We start from the raw sequence: 18,090 nt of genomic DNA on the forward strand, positions 1-18,090 counted from the left end.
CATTGACTTTATTTTAAAATCCATGATTGACTGAAAAATTATCAAAATGTGTTATACAATTCACATAGCAGCCAAAATAAGGGCTGGTCACACTGAAACTTACACAATAATACTAATTTTCTTAAAGTTTGTTGACGGAGAAATGTGCTCCCTGCCCTTGACAACTCTTTAAATTTTTGCTTTTCTGAATTGAGAATGAAGAAGCAAATCTTTTATGCCAAATGATGCACTCGATAATGTAACAGATGTTTCTCATCACCAGATATGTTGTCCTGGGCCAGAGTGGAGGGTGAAGCATTTTCTTAAATTGTTAACATGAGGTGGTACAAATGTTTCATTGCAACTAACTTCTCATAAGGTTGGAAAACACATCACTGCAGATTCGTAAGACTTCCAGAACAAAATTTATTTAAATGACTAAAAGCCTTTTTAACTTGTTACAACCCAGCTGCGAGGCCATATGCATTTACAAGTGCTACTACACATTGATGTAAATAAATAAGCAATTTAGATCTCTATGTTTCAATTGTAAAGAGTTAAACAAAAAAAAATCCTTAAGAACTTACATAAAAAGTACAGCAAAGGGGTTTATAGGTTTTGTTTAAAAGGGTATATTATCAGGCATTAGCATTATCTCAGCAAAACTGCATGACCAATGAGCTCTGCCACATCTTCCCAACTTAATGGACTGCTGATCCAGTAACAAGCAGAAGTAAACAGAATCCTTAAGCCCTCTGCTATTCTTCCATACAGATTCTACTTAGATTAATAAATTAAGCTATCTGAAAAAATAAATTAAGAAACTCTCCTCCCTTTTGCTCAATTATCTGCAAACTAAGTATCTACAAAAATACTTGAAACTTCTTACAACTTAAAAGAATTCATATGCTCACAGCCTGGTATCAATAGGGCTACTCTTAAAATCCTTAATGTTATTAGTAACATTGACTACAAAGTGCCATAGCTTACCAACTTAATCCCTGCGCTCCCAATTATTTTAAACTACTGAAGTAGTTACGACATTTCACCCTTGCCTGACACCTCAAAATACTGCTAATATTTTGACAGTCTTTTTATCCTCAATCTTAGCAACCTGGAGCACTGTAAATGGGTTAAGCCTGCCTTTTAAGCCTGGGTGTAGCTAGAACTGCTTAGGGAGTTTATGTGCTCTTCATCATTCATTTCCGACTTGTATTAAACTTATTCCTGCCACGGTTCCATCCACCCAACCTAATCACCTTGTTTCAAAAATATTTTAGCACTATTCCTCATTTTATGGGTCTTCTATCCTAGCTGTTGAGCAAGCTCATTCTACCTCAGGAATTAGATAACACCTTTAACTTAAAGTTGATAATACACTGTTTCCATGTTGGCTTTTCCTGCATTTGGCATTTATACTGAGCTCTGTTTTAGCCAGTTGAATATAGCTACAATACTCAGTTCAACTCTTTTTTTTAAAGAAAACTGGAATGACATACTGCCCACAAACAAAAATTGTGGGTACATTCAACACAATGAAAACATATACAGAGTACAGGTATAGGATTTGATACAACACACGCATCACTGCCATAGCGAATGTTAACAGCGATATTAATAATACTAGTTAAATGTATCTTTCTGCAGTAATAATGCTGTGCAGCAAAGCCAGATTATTCTGGTACCATCATCCTCTTTCACCATTTGCACAACTAACTTGGTATTTTCAGCATTACCTTATGCCTCCAGGTGATGTGAAGTTCCACCACACAAAAAATTACTGAGATTTAAACACTTTCAACCTATGTGTATCCAGAGGGTGGAATAAAATGACTGACCCGATCAGCTCTCAGCTTTTCTCCATTCCCCAGTCATTTCTCTTCCTAATTTAGAGCCGAATGGTTTCACAAGGAAAGATAATCTTTAGCGGCCTCTCCTTTGCAAGGAAAAATACTAATTTATTCTCTCTTGTTATTTAGCTCAAGACGTTAAGATATTTTCCATTATTACCACCAACATGTCCCAAAAATCAATTTCAAACAAAATAGAACCTTCCTGGGTTTGAAAATGTTATTTGCACAACATTGGGGGCAAGTTAAATGAAGGCATTGCTTGATAAAATTCTCCTGGTATGAAGTGGTTATAGTAAATGACCATAAGGCCCACACCACCCCTCCTTGTTGTCCCCACACATTTATTCCCATCTTGTACCCCATGATAGAAAAAACATTGAAAAGTTTGGTATTTATTCGCTGTCTTTGTTGCTGTTTTGTTTTCCTTTTGGAAAGTTTCTCTCAACTCTTTTGGGCATTTTAAATGAACAGGAAAGTCAGTAAAGACATAATGGTTTTCAAAATAATAGTTATTTTGCAAGTACCTGAATCATACACAAATAACAAGCTGGAATCATTAACTTATAATATAATGGAAACCAGAAGAAGCAAGGCTCTTGAATGGAGCACAATCTCTGAATTACTGCCAAGGCTCCATCAGTTCATATGCCAACTTTTTTTTCATATTTCTATCCAAGCAGTTTGTTTTGCTGGCTGTTGCCTTGTTTCTCGGCACGCACGCTGTATTTCTCATTGTATTGTGGATCTGTTTCTGCCATTAGATCCATTTTGCAGAAGTTATTAACATTGTGTATTTTGCTTCCTTTTGCAGAGTCCACGTAGACTACAGTTTGTTTGTCAACTGGATTTTGCACGAACTGCATCTGTCACAAAATAGATAAAAGTCAGCTTTATGAAAGCATTCCTTGGGTAAGTATGCAATAATTTTGGCTTCTCCCAACTAACTGCACAAGAACTAATTATATAAATACCTGGTATACATTTTAAAATGAAGTCAAGACAGATATGCACTGAATAACAGTGGTTTCATGGATATCTTTCCATCGAGCAGAAACTTTGGTCTGGCTTCTAAACTGTGGAGCAGCACAACCGTTTGTGGCAGGCAAAATGGTTGTACTTAGTTCAACATCCATCACCTGGTGTGATACCAGGATGGCAATTCAGGTCAGTAATTGGCCAAGGTGTGACAAACAAATTGAAGGGAAAAATTATTTTCTTAAACCTCCATTTAAATCAGTTTGTCCCTTTAGACCGCATCAATATTGTATAAAAGGAGTCCTGCTCGTCTTGATTTGGAATCTATATTACTTGCTGTTGGGGTGGATTTGGGGCCACCGCCCATAAAACAAAAGACTATTCCATATGTGAAAACCTGCATGTGCAGAGCTGTCGAAAAGGTGTAGCTGCAAATCTCGGGCGAAATTCTCCGACCCCCAGCAGGGGCGGAGAATCACCTCGGGCCACCGTAAATCCCACCCCCGCCGTGGCAGAAATTCTCCGCCACCCGGGAATCGCGCCACGTCGAGCGGCGAGCCCCCTCCAGCGATTCTCCGGCCCGCGATGGGCCGAAGTCCCGCCGTTGGGAGGCCTCTCCCGCCGCCGAGGTCTGAACTACTTCTGGTGGTGGCGGGATCAGTGGCGCAAGCGGGCCCCCGGGGTCCTGGGGGGGCGGGGGGCGATCGGACCCCGCGGGGTGCCCCCACGGTGGCCAGGCCCGCGATCAGGGCCCACCGATTAGTGGGCAGGCCAGTGCCGTGGGGGCACTCTTTCTCTTCCGCCGCCGCCACGGCCTCCGCCATGGCGGGGACAGAAGAGAATCCCCCAGCGCGCATGCGCTGGTGGTGACGTCAGCGGCAGCTGCCAGTGACGTCACTGCCGGCGTATGCGCGAACCGGCGAAAGCCTTTCGGCCAGCCCTGCTGCCGGGCGGCGGGCCTGAAAGGCCGCTGGTGCCGGTTTTTGCGCCAGTCGGCGTGGTGCCAACCGCTCCGGCGCGGGCCTAGCCCCCAAAGGAGGATTCCGCACCTTTGGGGAGGCCCGACCCCGGAGTGGTTGGCGCCACTCCCCTACGCCAAGACCCCCTGTCCCGCCGGGTAGGGGAGAATCTTGCCCGTGGGGTGGTATTCTCCGCTCCCGATAAAAATCGGGATGGCCGTCGTGAAATCGGCCAAGGTTCACGACGGCCTCGGGGCCCGCTCCCCGCACCTAATTCACCCCCACCCGGGGGGCTAGGAGCGGGCCCCCATCGTTCCCGGCCGCGACCTTGTCGCGCCGGAAATGACGCGGAAACGGCGCTTTTCTGATGTCTTCCGCGCATGCGCGGGTTGCCGATTCCAACCTGCGCATGCACGGATGACATCAGCGTGCAGACGGCACGAACCCGCACATGCGCGGTGCCGTCTTTCTCCACCGCTGCCCGGCAAGACGTGGCGGCTTGATCTTGCCAGGCAGCGGAGGGGAAAGAGTGCGTCCGTTTTGGACGCTGGCCCGACGATCAGTGGGCACCGATCGCAGGTCTGTCCCCTCCCGAGCACAGTCGCGGTGCTTCTGTCCAAATTGGGCCCCTAGATGCCCGAAACGGGCATCTGCCGCCCGTTTCACGAATGCAGCGACCGGGTATGAAGGGCCGGCCGCTCGGCCCATCGGGTTCGGAGAATCGCCGTTCGCCGTGAAAAATGGCAAGCGCCGATTTTTCCGAGGGGGGGGGGGGGGGGAGAGAGTCGCTGGGGGCGCCAGGGGAGCGTAATAATTGTCGGGAGGCCCTCCCACGATTCTGCCACGCCACGTGGGGAGCGGAGAATTCCGCCCATGTTACCTGGTCATTTATCACCTGCCGGACCTTAAGTTGGCTGTCATGCTCCCTGCATGGCACTGAGGGATTCTGCCAATGTGTGAAAAGGTGCTATATAAATGCAAATTTGTTCCTTATGATCTGATTCATGTGGGGTTAGGTGAGGTCAACTGGCGGCACCATGAGTCTCAGCAGCATGAGCGGAGGAGGGGGAAGCAAGGCGAGCAGTAGTTTCCATTCTTGATCGCAATCCACTAAATCCTGCTAGAAAGTGCAAGCATAGGCAAGAATAGGACCCAGTCACAATGCTCCATATGGAAGCACTGACTGCTGCTCTGCTCCATGTAGGTTTTCTCATGAAGAACAGCACCTTGGACAAGGCATGGGAGAAATGCTGCTCAAGCAGACACACACTTCTGACCCGCCTCGAGTCTGCTCTCTTCCCGATTAGAACTTAGAACATACAGTGCAGAAGGAGGTATTTCGGCCCATCGAGTCTGCACCGACCCACTTAAGCCCTCACTTCCACCCTATCCCCGTAACCCAACAACCCCATCTAACCTTTTTGGTCACTAAGGGCAATTTAACATGGCCAATCCACCTAACCCGCACGTCTTTGGCCTGTGGGAGGAAACCGGAGCACCCGGAGGAAACCCACGCAGACACGGGGAGAACGTGCAGACTCCGCACAGTCAGTAACCCAACGGGGAATCGAACCTGGGACCCTGGCGCTGTGAAGCCACAGTTCTATCCACTTGTGCTAGCGTGCTGCCCATAGTTTGGTTTTGGTGAATGTGTTATAAAGAATACAGCAGCAAGATGGCAATTTCATATCAGAAATTATTTCAACATAGTTGCAGCACAGTGTACTGTTTTGGCCACCAAGAACGATATAAAAGCAATGTAAAGAGTATATAACACAGCTTCCCTTAGATGTGACCATGAAGGGTTACATTATGAAAAGATGTGAGAGTATTTTTCCACTTGAGTTAAGAATGTCAAGGTGAACCCAATGAGAGATATTGAGTAACTTGAAGGTGTGATAATTGGAGGGCAGATAGATGTTTTTTTCCCCACTTGTCAGTGAGGCACAAATTTTAGAACTCCACAATTAAAAAAAAAATCCTCACGCAGAAAGTTTTTGGCTTTGTAAATAAATTGAAACAATCTTGCAAGACACTCTTTCATAAAAGACTCTGTCCTGCAACCTCTTGCATTGAAGGCTGTGGCAGAAATGCTACAAAAATGTCCATGAAACGTGATATGATTGACAGGTATTTATTAATGCTCCAGGCCACAGACTGAGTACTCAACCTAACTTCATGTGTCCATATAAAGCTTCCAAACTCATATTAATAAGCAAGATGTGCCACTTGCTTATGTGCTAAAGGTATACTAAATATAATTTATGCCTGTGGACGAGAGCTGAAGGAAGCACAAAAATCTGCACCACTTCACAAAATTGCAGCGTATTTAAGATATTCTAATTGTTATGTGCCCATGGACAGAAACTAAGAAATTTCCACTTCAAATAAAAGTTCACAATATCATCTCACAGATAGGGAGATGTTTCAGCCACCCAAGTATTTCGAAAAAGGCTCGCTGGAGACTCATCATATGAGGTGATCTGGAACATGATACTGAGGCTATAGATGTGACTTGAAGTCCAGTGGGAACAGAACTTTTTAGCTGTGTGCGTGTCCCAGCACCATCTTCGAAGACGATCCATATTCAACATAATGGCAAATTATGGGAAACAGGGTCGGCAAAGGCTGCATCTCACAAATGTGCCTCTGAAATTCCTCAGGGATTCTACTGTGAAGCAGCTTGAGACATTGTCTAACATTAAAGATCTGATATAAGCTAAGGTATTGATGGAACCATCAATTCAGCGAACATGTGTAGTTGGATCTGAACAGAGGCTTTAATACACTTACAACAGAGCCAGCCTATTCGTCGTTGAACTCCAGATGAACTGGCAGGCTGGCTCTAAGGCACTGCTCTTTATACATCTGTCCCAGGGGGAGGAGTCCTGGGCGGAGCCAAGGGAGGAGCCCAGTACAAACTCTCGCGTACTCCCAGAGCGACTCCTCCTGGTGGTCGGATAGTGCAACTGCACTTACAATGGTGGATAGTGAACATATATACACGGAGTTATATTGGCAACTATATACAGCATTGATCTTACAACGGGTAGATGACGAACATATATACATGGAGTGATATTGGCAACTACATATAGTGTGAAACACATTCACCACAGGTATTATTGTCGGTATCCTGCCTCAACTCTGACAGGAGACTCATCGAACTCCCGTGGACACTGAAGTGATCTCATTAAGTTGGGTCACTGCCATTTCTGTACAGCTCCTTAAGTGGTGGAACTTCTGTCTGCCCCACACAACATAAGCATTCAGCTCGGCTGGGCTTCCCAAAACTAAGTTCTGGGCTTTGGCCAGAAAGGAACCTACCATTGAAAAGGGTCTGACAGACCCAATCAGGTGACCCATATAAAACGTTGCAGGTTGCATGTAGGAGAGGTCCTGACAACTGACCCATGTCAGAAAAAAGTGACAACATGGGAAAAATACGGGTCTGGATTCTCTGATTTTGCGGCTACGTACCGTCGCCAGCGTGGGCACAGTGGTGTTTAACGACGCCAAAATTGGCACCAAACCCTCAGCGATTACAGGACCGGTGATTGGCTAGCAGCAGCGCCGGGTAAGGTTCCCAGCTCCCGTGCTAAAAATGGCCGGAGAATGGCCGGGTCCGTGGCTGCGCATGCGCATGGCAACAACCTGCAGCGGACGCACTGGACAATATGGCGCCGGCCGCTCACGGACCCGACCTGCCAGATAGTGCTCCCCACTCCAGACCACCCCCTACCAGTCCCCCCAGCCTTCGCTGAAGCTCCCCCCAGTCAGCGCATGGTCCTTCCCCCCCACAATCACCTCCCCCACCCGCCCCCCGACTGTGGAGGCGCTGGACACAGTCCGCAGCCGCCACCACTCGAGGTTGACGAAAACTGAGAGCACAAGTGAACCCCGCTGTTGTGAACTCGGCCCTTCATGGGGGGGGGGGGGGGGGGGGGGGGGGAGCATCGGAAGCTGTTTTGAGGCCGCAGCCCATAGCAGCAAGCTGTGTCCACTCCCAACAAGCTGTGCCTGGAGAAACTCTGTCCATGTAGACAACATGGGCGGGATTCTCCCTTCTGAGGTCTAAGTCCTCACATCCGCCGGCCCTCCCAGATCGTGATGGCCTGCTGATCGGTGGCCCCCGATCGCGGGCCTGGCCACCGCTGAGGCTCACCCTCCCTCGGAGTCAGATAAACCCCTGCCCCCCCACCAGGACCACCACCGTGGCCGCAGTTCCCAGCTCCCGCCGGGTGGTACCACATGTAAACCACGACAGCGGGAATTTGGCTGGTTGACCGCGGAGAATTGCCACGGGGGCCTGTTCCAACGGCCACTGACTGGCGCCGCGTCGACTGCATGCGCGGGAATGGCAGGTCTGCGTAGAATTGCAGATGCGCTGTCGCACCGGATTTCTGGGGTGAACGGCTATTCTCCGCATCCGTGCAGGGCGCTATTCCGGCACGGAGGGTCGGAGAATCCCGACCCATATCTTTGCACCATTTGTCACAACCATTAGAAAGATATGTAGTGTTTCTTTGACTGCATTGAAGCACCTCGAAAATGAAAAAAATGAAATGAAAATCGTTTATTGTCACAAGTAGGCTTCAAATGAAGTTACTGTGAAAAGCCTCTAGTCGCCATATTCTGGCGCCTGTTCAGGGAGGCTGGTACGGGAATAGCACAACATTGTCTATGTAGAGAACTTGAATATTATTGCACTTTCAGTGAACCTGATGTACTACTACTGGGCGGCGAATGTGGAGAAGGTGCGGAGCTGGGTCAGGGGGGGTTAATTCACAGTGGTCAGAATGGAGGAGAGTTTGTGCAGGGGGTCGGGGCTGAAGGCACTAGCAATGGCCCCGCTCCCGATAGCTCCGGGGAAATACTCAGGCAGTCCGGTAGTAATAGCCTCATTAAAAATCTGGAGGCAGTTTCGCCAACACTTCAGGTTGGGGGCAGGGTTAAGGGAAATGCCGATCTGGGAGAACCACAGATTTGAGCCAGGGAGGTGGGGCGGAAGCTTTCGGAAATGGGAAGAGAAGGGGATTAAGACTCTAAAAGATTTGTTTCCTCGGGGTCGATTTGCAGGATTGAGGGAGCTGGAAGCGAAGTATGGGCTGGAGCAGGGAGAAATGTTTAGGTATATGCAGGTTCGGGACTTTGCCAGGAAGGAGTTTCCCGGAGGAACTGGCCTTCACATTGTTGGAGGAGGTGCTGGCGGCAAGTGGACTGGAGAAGGGGACAGTGTCAGAGGTATACGGAGCTATGTTGGAAAAGGATAAGGCACCACGGAGGGGATCAAAGCGAAGTGGGAGGAAGAATTGGGAGAGGTGATAGAGGAGGGGGTCTGGTGTGAGGTGCTCCGGAGAGTGAATGCCTCCAGCTTGTGTGCGAGGTTGGGGCTGATACAGCTGAAGGTGGTATACAGAGCACACCTCACGAGGGCAAGGATGAGCCGATTCTTTGAAGGGGTAGAAGATGTGTGTGAACGTTGCCCGGGGGGGAGCCCCGCTAATCACGTTCATATGTTTTGGTCCTGTCGAAAGCTTGGGGAGTACTGGAAGGAGGTGTTTAGGGTAATTTCCAAGGTGGTGCATGTGAAGCTGGACCCGGGTCCCTGGGAGGCCATATTCAGGGTGTTGGATCAGCCAGGGTTGGAAAAGGGTGCGGAGGCAGATATTATAGCCTTTGCCTCGTTGATCGCCCGAAGGCGGATCCTGCTGGGATGGAGAGCGGCCTCTCCACCCTGTGCCCTGGCGTGGGGAGGGGACCTGTTGGAATACTTGTCCCTTGAGTAGGTTAAGTTCGAACGGACGGGTTCTACAAGTCATGGGCACTATTTATTATGCACTTTCAAGAACTGGATAACATCGAACATTAGTTGGGGGTGGGGGGGAGGGGGGGGGGTGGGGTGCAGGGGGAGGGGGGCTGTGTATGTTGAAGATGGCTATGGATAATCCCTGATTCCTTTTTGTTTTCTTTGTCATTTGTTTATGTTGACATGTGGGCTGATGTCTGGGCATGGTGGGAGGATGGGATCGTTGTTACTGTTATGGGGTTGAGATATTTGTTGTTGGTTATTGATTGTTGTTGGGTTTAAATTCGGGAGAAAAATTGTGAAAAAGGAGAATAAAAATATTTTAAAAAACAATTATTTCACTTTCCGTGATGGCCATTTTAAAATGTTTGTCACGTTCTTTCAGATATTTTGCGAACAAAGTCTATGGTTGCAAAAAAAAGTTTGAGAAGACAGTTAGTTGTCTCTTTCCCAAGTTGGAAGCAACTCCAAAAGATATCGTTGCCTGGTAGGTTACTATTTCTAGATTTATTTTATAGGTTTAGATGTTGCTTATAGAGAATCGGGGACATGTGTGTGTGTGTGTGTGTATGTGGGGGGGGGGGGGGGGGGGGGGGGGAGCAGCTTCCATTCTTACTTTTATGTGCTGGGGAGCTTTAAAAATGGCACGCTGATATTTAGAAATACGTTTGCTGGCAAGGCCGCCAGTGTGGTGTTGTGGAACCCGCCCCTTGCCTCCCCCACCCACCACCCACCAAATCTTCCCAACAATATGGCAAAAAAGCCACTATTGGGGCTGCCAACTTCAGCGCTACTTTTCCCACCCGCTGCCACACTACATAAAAAAGGGACAATTCCGCCCTGTGTATAGCCATTAGTTCAGTGTATTTTACGTTGACTTTCTTTGTGTTTTACTGTTTCATAAACATGTATTTTGTTTAAAATCATCACAAAAATGTCTGGGATACCCTTCACTGGTCTTCACATCTTTCCTCACACTATAACAAATTGGAAAATATAGTTGAGAGCAGTCATTCTCTTCTGGGGATTTGTAATACATTAGTGTTTAATATCAGCTGCACTCTTAACACCTGCCAAAGAGGAATTCTTCAAAAGAAAATCCTATCTTGGCATCAAATGAGTAGTCATGAGCAGGGAGGCATCTGAGCTCCCAGGCATATGGGTTGAGCAGGCAAGCACCGGAGACGTGCCTGAAATGTTAACTGACTTCTTGAGCCATACAAATGAGGTGTCCTCGCATTGATTTCGCAAACACTTGCATGATCTGTGCCATGAATGACTGCAAAATCAGCCAAGATTTCCTCTCGTGTCACAAATGTTCCAAACCACATTTGTTTTCTCTAGAACATACAGTGCAGAAGGAGGCCATTCAGCCAATCGACTTGAGCCCTCACTTCCACCCTATCCTTGTAACCCAATAACCTCTCCTAACATTTTTTTTTTGGACACCAAGGGCAATTTAGCACGGCCAATCTACCTAACCTGCATGTCTTTGGACTGTGGGAGGAAACGGGAGCTCCCGGAGGAAACCCACGCAGACAGGGGGAGAATGTGCAGACTCCTCACAGACAGTGACCCAGCAGGGAATCAAACCTGGGACCTTGGCACTGTGAAGTCACAGTGCTCGTCACTTGCACAGCGCTTTCATTAGTTTAGGGTCAAAACATTGAATAATTTTCTCCAGTTTCCCAACAAAGTGGAAATTTTATTCACACTAATTGAAAGCAGAATCAAAATCCGTTAAGGGCTTCCTTTGATGCATTCAACTGTCCTACGTCGTTGAATTCAAGAATTTTCATGCAATACTGATTTATTTTAACTAATCCTCTTCCGCGCAAGCTTGCCTTCTCACGTTTTGATGTCAGCTATCCAAGTCAGAAGGGCTGTGTTCAATATCCACTCTGCAAAATTCTGGCTGAAATTCTGGTGGCGCTACTGTCAGGAAGGAAGATGTGTTGCGCGTTTTGAAAAACTTGAGGATAGACAAGTCCCCCGGGCCTGACGGGATATATCCATGGATTCTATGGGAAGCAAGAAATGAAATTGCAGAGCCGTTGGCAATGATCTTTTCGTCCTCGCTGGTACCAGAGGATTGGAGAGTGGCGAATGTCGTGCCCCTGTACAAAAAAGGGAATAGGGATAACCCTGGGAATTACAGGCCAGTTAGTCTTACTTCGGTGGTAGGCAAAGTAATGGAAAGGGTGCTGAGGGATAGGATTTCTGAGCATCTGGAAAGGCACTGCTTGATTAGGGATAGTCAGCACGGATTTGTGAGGGGTAGGTCTTGCCTTACAAGTCTTATTGACTTCTTTGAGGAGGTGGCCAAGCATGTGGATGAAGGTAAAGCAGTGGATATAGTGTACATGGATTTTAGTAAGGCATTTGATAAGGTTCCCCATTGTAGGCTTGTGCAGAAAGTAAGGAGGCATGGGATAGTGGGAAATTTGGCCAGTTGGATAACAAACTGGCTAACCGATAGAAGACAGAGAGTGGTGGTGGTGGATGGCAAATATTCAGCCTGGAGCCCAGTTATCAGTGGCGTACCGCAGGGATCAGTTCTGGGTCCTCTGCTCTTTGTGATTTTCATTAACGACTTGGATGAGGGAGTTAAAGGGTGGGTCAGTAAATTTGCAGATGATACGAAGATTGGTGGAGTTGTGGATAGTGAGGAGGGCTGTTGTCGGCTGCACAGAGACATAGATAGAATGCAGAGCTGGGCTGAGAAGTGGCAGATGGAGTTTAACCCTGACAAGTGTGAGGTTGTCCATTTTGGAAGGACAAATATGAATGCGGAATACAGGGTTAATGGTAGGGTTCTTGGCAATGTGGAGGAGCAGAGAGATCTTGGGGTCTATGTTCATAGATCTTTGAAAGTTGCCACTCAAGTGGATAGCGCTGTGAAGAAAGCTTATGGTGTGCTAGCGTTCATTAGCAGAGGGATTGAATTTAAGAGCCGTGAGGTGATGATGCAGCTGTACAAAACCTTGGTCAGGCCACATTTGGAGTACTGTGTGCAGTTCTGGTCGCCTCATTTTAGGAAGGATGTGGAAGCTTTGGAAAAGGTGCAAAGGAGATTTACCAGGATGTTGCCTGGAATGGAGAGTAGGTCATATGAGGAAAGGTTGAGGGTGCTAGGCCTTTTCTCATTAGAACGGAGAAGGATGAGGGGCGACTTGATTGAGGTTTATAAGATGATTAGGGGAATAGATAGAGTAGACAGTCAGAGACTTTTTCCCCGGGTGGAACACACCATTACAAGGGGACATAAATTTAAGATAAATGGTGGAAGATATAGAGGGGATGTCAGAGGTAGGTTCTTTACCCAGAGAGTAGTGGGGGCATGGAATGCACTGCCTGTGGAAGTAGTTGAGTCGGAAACGTTAGGGACCTTCAAGCGGCTATTGGATAGGTACATGGATTAGGGTAGAATAATGGAGTGTAGGTTAACTTCTTAAGGGCAGCACGGTAGCATTGTGAATAGCACAATTGTTTCACAGCTCCAGGGTCCCAAGTTCGATTTCGACTTGGGTCACTGTCTGTGTGGAGTCTGCACATCCTCCCCGTGACTGCGTGGGTTTCCTCTGGGTACTCCGGTTTCCTCCCACAGTCCAAAGATGTGCATGTTGGATGGACTGGCCATGAAAAATTGTCCAAAATTCTATGATTAACCTAGGACAAAAGTTTGGCGCAACATCGTGGGCCAAAGGGCCTGTTCTGTGCTGTATTTCTCTATCTATCTACTGAGGGAGTGCTGCGCTATCAGAGTGCTGCTTTTCAAATAAGATGTTAAAGCAAAGGTCCATTTCGCAGATGCAGAATACGGTCGGTGCTATTTCAAACAGCAGGGGAGGTTCCTGCAGCGTACTGGTCAGTATTTCTCTCGCAAACAACATCATGAATAAAAATATCACATTGTTGTTTGTGGGATCTGACTGTGGAAATTCACTGTCGTGTTTCCTCCATTAGAACTGTGGCTGATGAGTCAGAGGCCAAAACTTTCTGGCCGGTCCCGCCGACAGTCAGGAATTCAGCCCATTGGGGGCGAAGAATGGCGGAGGGCCCGGAGAATACCAGATCAGGCCTGCTAATGATGTGCCAACAGTGTTTACTGTCCAAGTGTTCTGGAACGCATTAACGCCGCCGTTGAGACAACGGAGAATTGTGATTTGCCGTTAAATTGGTGCCTGCCGCGATTTTGGCTTCGGAACTGATTCTCCGCCCAATCGTGTTTCCCGATTCTGGCGTCAGCCGACGGAGAATCCCGCCACAGATTTTTAGTACATCTCTGTGTGCTTGTCTGTCAATTTTCAATCTGGCAGCCTAATTAATGAATTGCTGCAAGCTATTGTGCCACAGAGGGTTCTGGGTACATCAGAGTCCAGCTGGATCTTGCTGCATGCTCGCACTTTCTCCTTGGGATTACCTGATACTGATCAAACGTGCATACACCGACTTCCGGTGGCAGCCATGAGCTGATCGGTCGCACACTAGGTGGCTCCTGCTTGGAGGCTTTGGTTTTTACAGTTTTACAGTTTGTAAAAACTGTAAAAACAATTGGAGGGAGTTGGTTCCACCTCCAAAGTGGAATGTTGGTGGGTTACAACACCCGGGAAAAGTTGAGCAAAGCCTTGGCTCAAGAGGTAGAGGATCCACGTGGCGCAGTGAGTGAGTACATGGCGGAGCCAGGAGCATCGGCATCGCCTACCCACTGACTGTGGAGCAGTTGGAGTTCATCAAGGGGGATTTTAGGGTTATGGGGAGAAGGCAGGAGAATGGGGATGAGAAATATATTAGCCATGATGGAGTGGCAGAGCAGACCTGATGGGCCGAATGGACTAATTCTGCTCCTGCGTCTTGTGGATCATGTCCTCGGCTACGTCGTGGAAAATGGGGTCCTAGGTCCCGACCCCGACCGCATGCGCCCCCTGAAGGAACTTCCCCTCCCCCGTAGCCTCAAGGCCCTCAAACGGTGCTTTGGGCTTTTCTCCTATTACGCCCAGTGGGTCCCCAAATATGCGGAAAAAGCCCGCCCACTCATAAAGACCACGACATTTCCACTGACGGCTGAGGCCCGGTTGGCCTTCAGCCGTATCAAGGCCGACATCATCAAGGCCGCTATGCATGCGGTGGACGAAACCATCCCTTTCCAGGTAGAGAGCGATGCGTCAGACATTGCCCTGGCTGCTACCCTCAACCAGGCAGGCAGGCCAGTACCTTTCTTCTCCTGGACACTCACCGCCTCCGAGATTCAGCACTCTGCAGTCAGAAAGGAGGCACAAGCCATTTTGGAGGCCGTGCGGCACTAGAAGTACTACCTAGCCGGTAGGAGGTTCACCCTCGTTACCAACCAACGGTCGGTAGCTTTCATGTTTGATAACGCACAATGGGGCAAAATTAAGAATAATTAAATCTTGAGGTGGAGGATCGAACTCTCCACCTACACGTACGATATCAAGTATCGTCCAGGGGAGCTCAATGAGCCCCCAGATGCCCTGTCCCGCGGCACGTGTGTCAACGTGCAGGAGGATCGCCTGCGGGCTAGCCACAATGACCTCTGTCACCCGGGGGTTACCCGGCTCGCCCACTTTATCAAGTCCCGCAACCTACCTTACTCCACCAAGGAGGTCAAGGCCATGACCAGGGCTTGCCAGATCTGCGCTGAGTGCAAACCACACTTCTACCGGCCAGACAAGGCTTGCCTCGTAAAGGCCTCGGGGCCCTTTGAGTGACTAAGTGTGGACTTCAAAGGCCCCCTCCCGTCCACCAACTGCAATACCTACTTCCTAACCGTTATTGACGAGTTCTCCCGCTTCCCATTTGCCATCCCTTGTCCCAACATGACCTCGGCTACCGTGATAAAGGCACTGCACAGCATCTTCACCCTGTTTCGTTTCCCTGCTTATGTCCACAGCAACCGGGGTACATCGTTCATGAGCGATGAGCTGCTTCAGTACTTGCTCAACAAAGGCATCGCCTCGAGCAGAACAACCAGTTATAACTCGCGGGGAAACGGGCAGGTGGAGAGGGAGAACGTGACAGTTTGGAAGGCTGTCCTTCTGGCCCGACGGTCGAGAAGTCTCTCAACCACCCACTGGCAGGAGGTCCCACTCGATGTCCTACACTCCATTAGGTCGCTATTCTGCACGGCCACGAATGAGACTCCTCACAACCGCTTGTTTGTCTTCCCCAGGAAGTCCACCTCTGGGGTCTCGCTTCCACCGTGGCTGACGACTCTGGGACCTGCTTTCCTCCGGAGGCACGCAAGGAGCCATAAAACAGACCCCCTGGTCGAGAGGGTCCGACTACTACATGCGAACCCCCGATATTACCTTCGTCGAGCACCCCGACGGCAGGCAAGACACGGTTTCCCTCTGGGATCTGGCACCCATTGATGACCCCCCCCCCGGTCCACCTCTTCGTCGGTGCGTGTGTGCCCAACACGCACCGCGTGTGCCCCCTATCCCCCCCTCCCCCCTCCACACTCCCCGCCGGCGACAGCCCCGACCCCCTACCATGACCCGGACCAAAGCTCCGGCTATCGTGCTCCCGGATGTACCCTCAACTAAGACATCCGTGTCCGCCGCACCACCGCCCGAGCTGAGAAGGTGGACGAGGACGATCAGGCTGCCGAAACGAATAGACTTGTGATCCCACTTCACCCCCACCGGAATTTGCGTTTTGTTTTAAACAGGGGGTGAATGTGATGAATGGTTACTGTGTTACTGTACCCTTATCATCATGCAAGGTGATGTCCCCTTTAAGACTGGGCTTGGAACCCTGGGCGTCGTATATAAGGGCCGCTCTGTAGGCGGCACCCAGTAAGCACCCGTCTCAATATCAGACCAGTTCTTAGCTTATTAAAGCCTTCTTTACCATTCTACTCTCTTGTGTCGTTATTGAGGGTACTACAATATCACAGAATTTACATTGCAGGAGGAGGCCATTTGACCCATCACGGCTGCACTGGCCCTTGGAAAGAGCATCCCACTGAAGCCCACTCTCCTCCCTATCCCCGTAACCCAACCTAACCTTTTGGACACTAAGGGGCAATTTTAGCATGCCCAATCCACATAACCTGCGCTTCTAGATTGTCTCCATCGGATTCATTTCTTATGCTCCTTTTGGGTTTCGTTTTATCGACAACCCATCTGCTTTGTCGAGAAACCATGGGTTGAACGGGTTCCATCCAGGGGGAATGTGTACTCCATTCAATACAAGAGTGGACTCACATTTTCTTTTCCTCTGGGGTCTGCCATGTTCTTCCTGGGTTTTATACTTCAAAAAAAAATGGAGTCTCCATTTCCACTTTTTTCACACTTAGCGGCCCATCTCCTGGTATGTTTAATGATTCATTGGCGTGGAGGGAGTTGCCGGTCTCGCTGGCTCAGGCAACCATTTCCTTGGCAAGTGTGAGGACGAACATCATGAGTTCGGGATATTTTCGCATACATAGGGACATAAGACAGGGATGACCACTGTCCCCGCTGCTGTTTGCGCTGGCTATTGAGCCTTTGGATACTGTGCCCCAGGCGTCAAGAGAGTGGAAAGGCATTGAAAGGGGAAGTAGGGAACATAGGGTGTCATTGTATGCAGACGATCTGTTATAGGTCTTGAACCCGCTGGAGTGTATGGAGAAAATAATGGACCTTTTAGGGATGCCTGGCACCTTTTCTGGGGACAAATTGAACGTGGCAAAGAGTGAGGTTTTCCCAGTGAACGCCCAGGGGAGGAGTGCTAATTTGTGACCCGTGCCAATCAAGCTGGCCAAACCAGGTTTTGGTATTTGGAAATTCAGGTGGCCCATGAGTGGAACTTGGCTAGTTAGTGGAGGGGGTAAAAGGGGGAGTGAATTCACATACAGGTGCACGACTTTGTGCGCAAGGAGCTCCCCTCGTACCCTCAGTTGCCGAGATATACGCTACTGGATAAATTGTTAACTCAGGATGAATAGGCTAAGGGAAGAGGTGCAATGCCCTACCGCTATTCTTAGCGGGGAAGGTGTAGACTAGAAGATGAACATTTTCCTGAGGTTTTTATTTATTTTCTAGTCCCTTCTGATGTTCCTTCCAAAGGCGTTCTTTCAGAGGGTAGATACGTTGTCTGGGAATTTGTATGAGCAGGCAAGACGCCCAGGAGTTGGAGGGCTTTTTTGTAGAGAAGTTGGCGGGTTGATACTGGGGGCTGGCACTTCCAAACCTGCTATATTATTATAATTGTTGGGCGGAATACGTGGAGAAGGTACGACTGTGGTGGGGGAAGGGGGGATTGGAATTTGTACAGGCGGAGGAGGTCTTGTGTGAGGGAGGGCATGCTCAATAGCCCTGGCGACGGCCCCCTCCAGTTCTCCCCGCTTAGGTACACTGACAGCCTGGTTGTGGTGTCGTCCCTCAATGTATGCAACCAGCTGAGGCGGCACTTTGGAGTGGGGGGGGTATATCTGTTCTGGCCTCAATGTGTGGGAATCATAGGTTCATACGGGCAGGGATAGACGCAAAATTGGCATAGGGAAGGGGTA

At 48.8% G+C, this 18,090-nt stretch overlaps 1 protein-coding gene across 2 annotated transcripts in view; it reads right to left on the reverse strand.

Moving 5' to 3' along the window:
• Nucleotides 1-387: 387 nt before the first annotated feature.
• The window catches only part of LOC119957184 (cysteine-rich motor neuron 1 protein-like), a 345,653-nt gene continuing 327,950 nt past the window's right edge, over nt 388-18,090 (reverse strand). For both annotated transcript variants that reach the window (XM_038784996.1, XM_038784988.1), the window contains exon 14: nt 388-2,695. In XM_038784996.1, coding sequence (XP_038640924.1) covers nt 2,501-2,695 — 195 coding nt within the window. In that variant the 3' untranslated portion in view covers nt 388-2,500. The remainder of the gene's footprint in view (nt 2,696-18,090) is intronic.

The sequence above is a fragment of the Scyliorhinus canicula genome, chromosome 2 (genome assembly GCF_902713615.1).
Source record: "Scyliorhinus canicula chromosome 2, sScyCan1.1, whole genome shotgun sequence".
Lineage (NCBI taxonomy): Eukaryota > Metazoa > Chordata > Chondrichthyes > Carcharhiniformes > Scyliorhinidae > Scyliorhinus > Scyliorhinus canicula.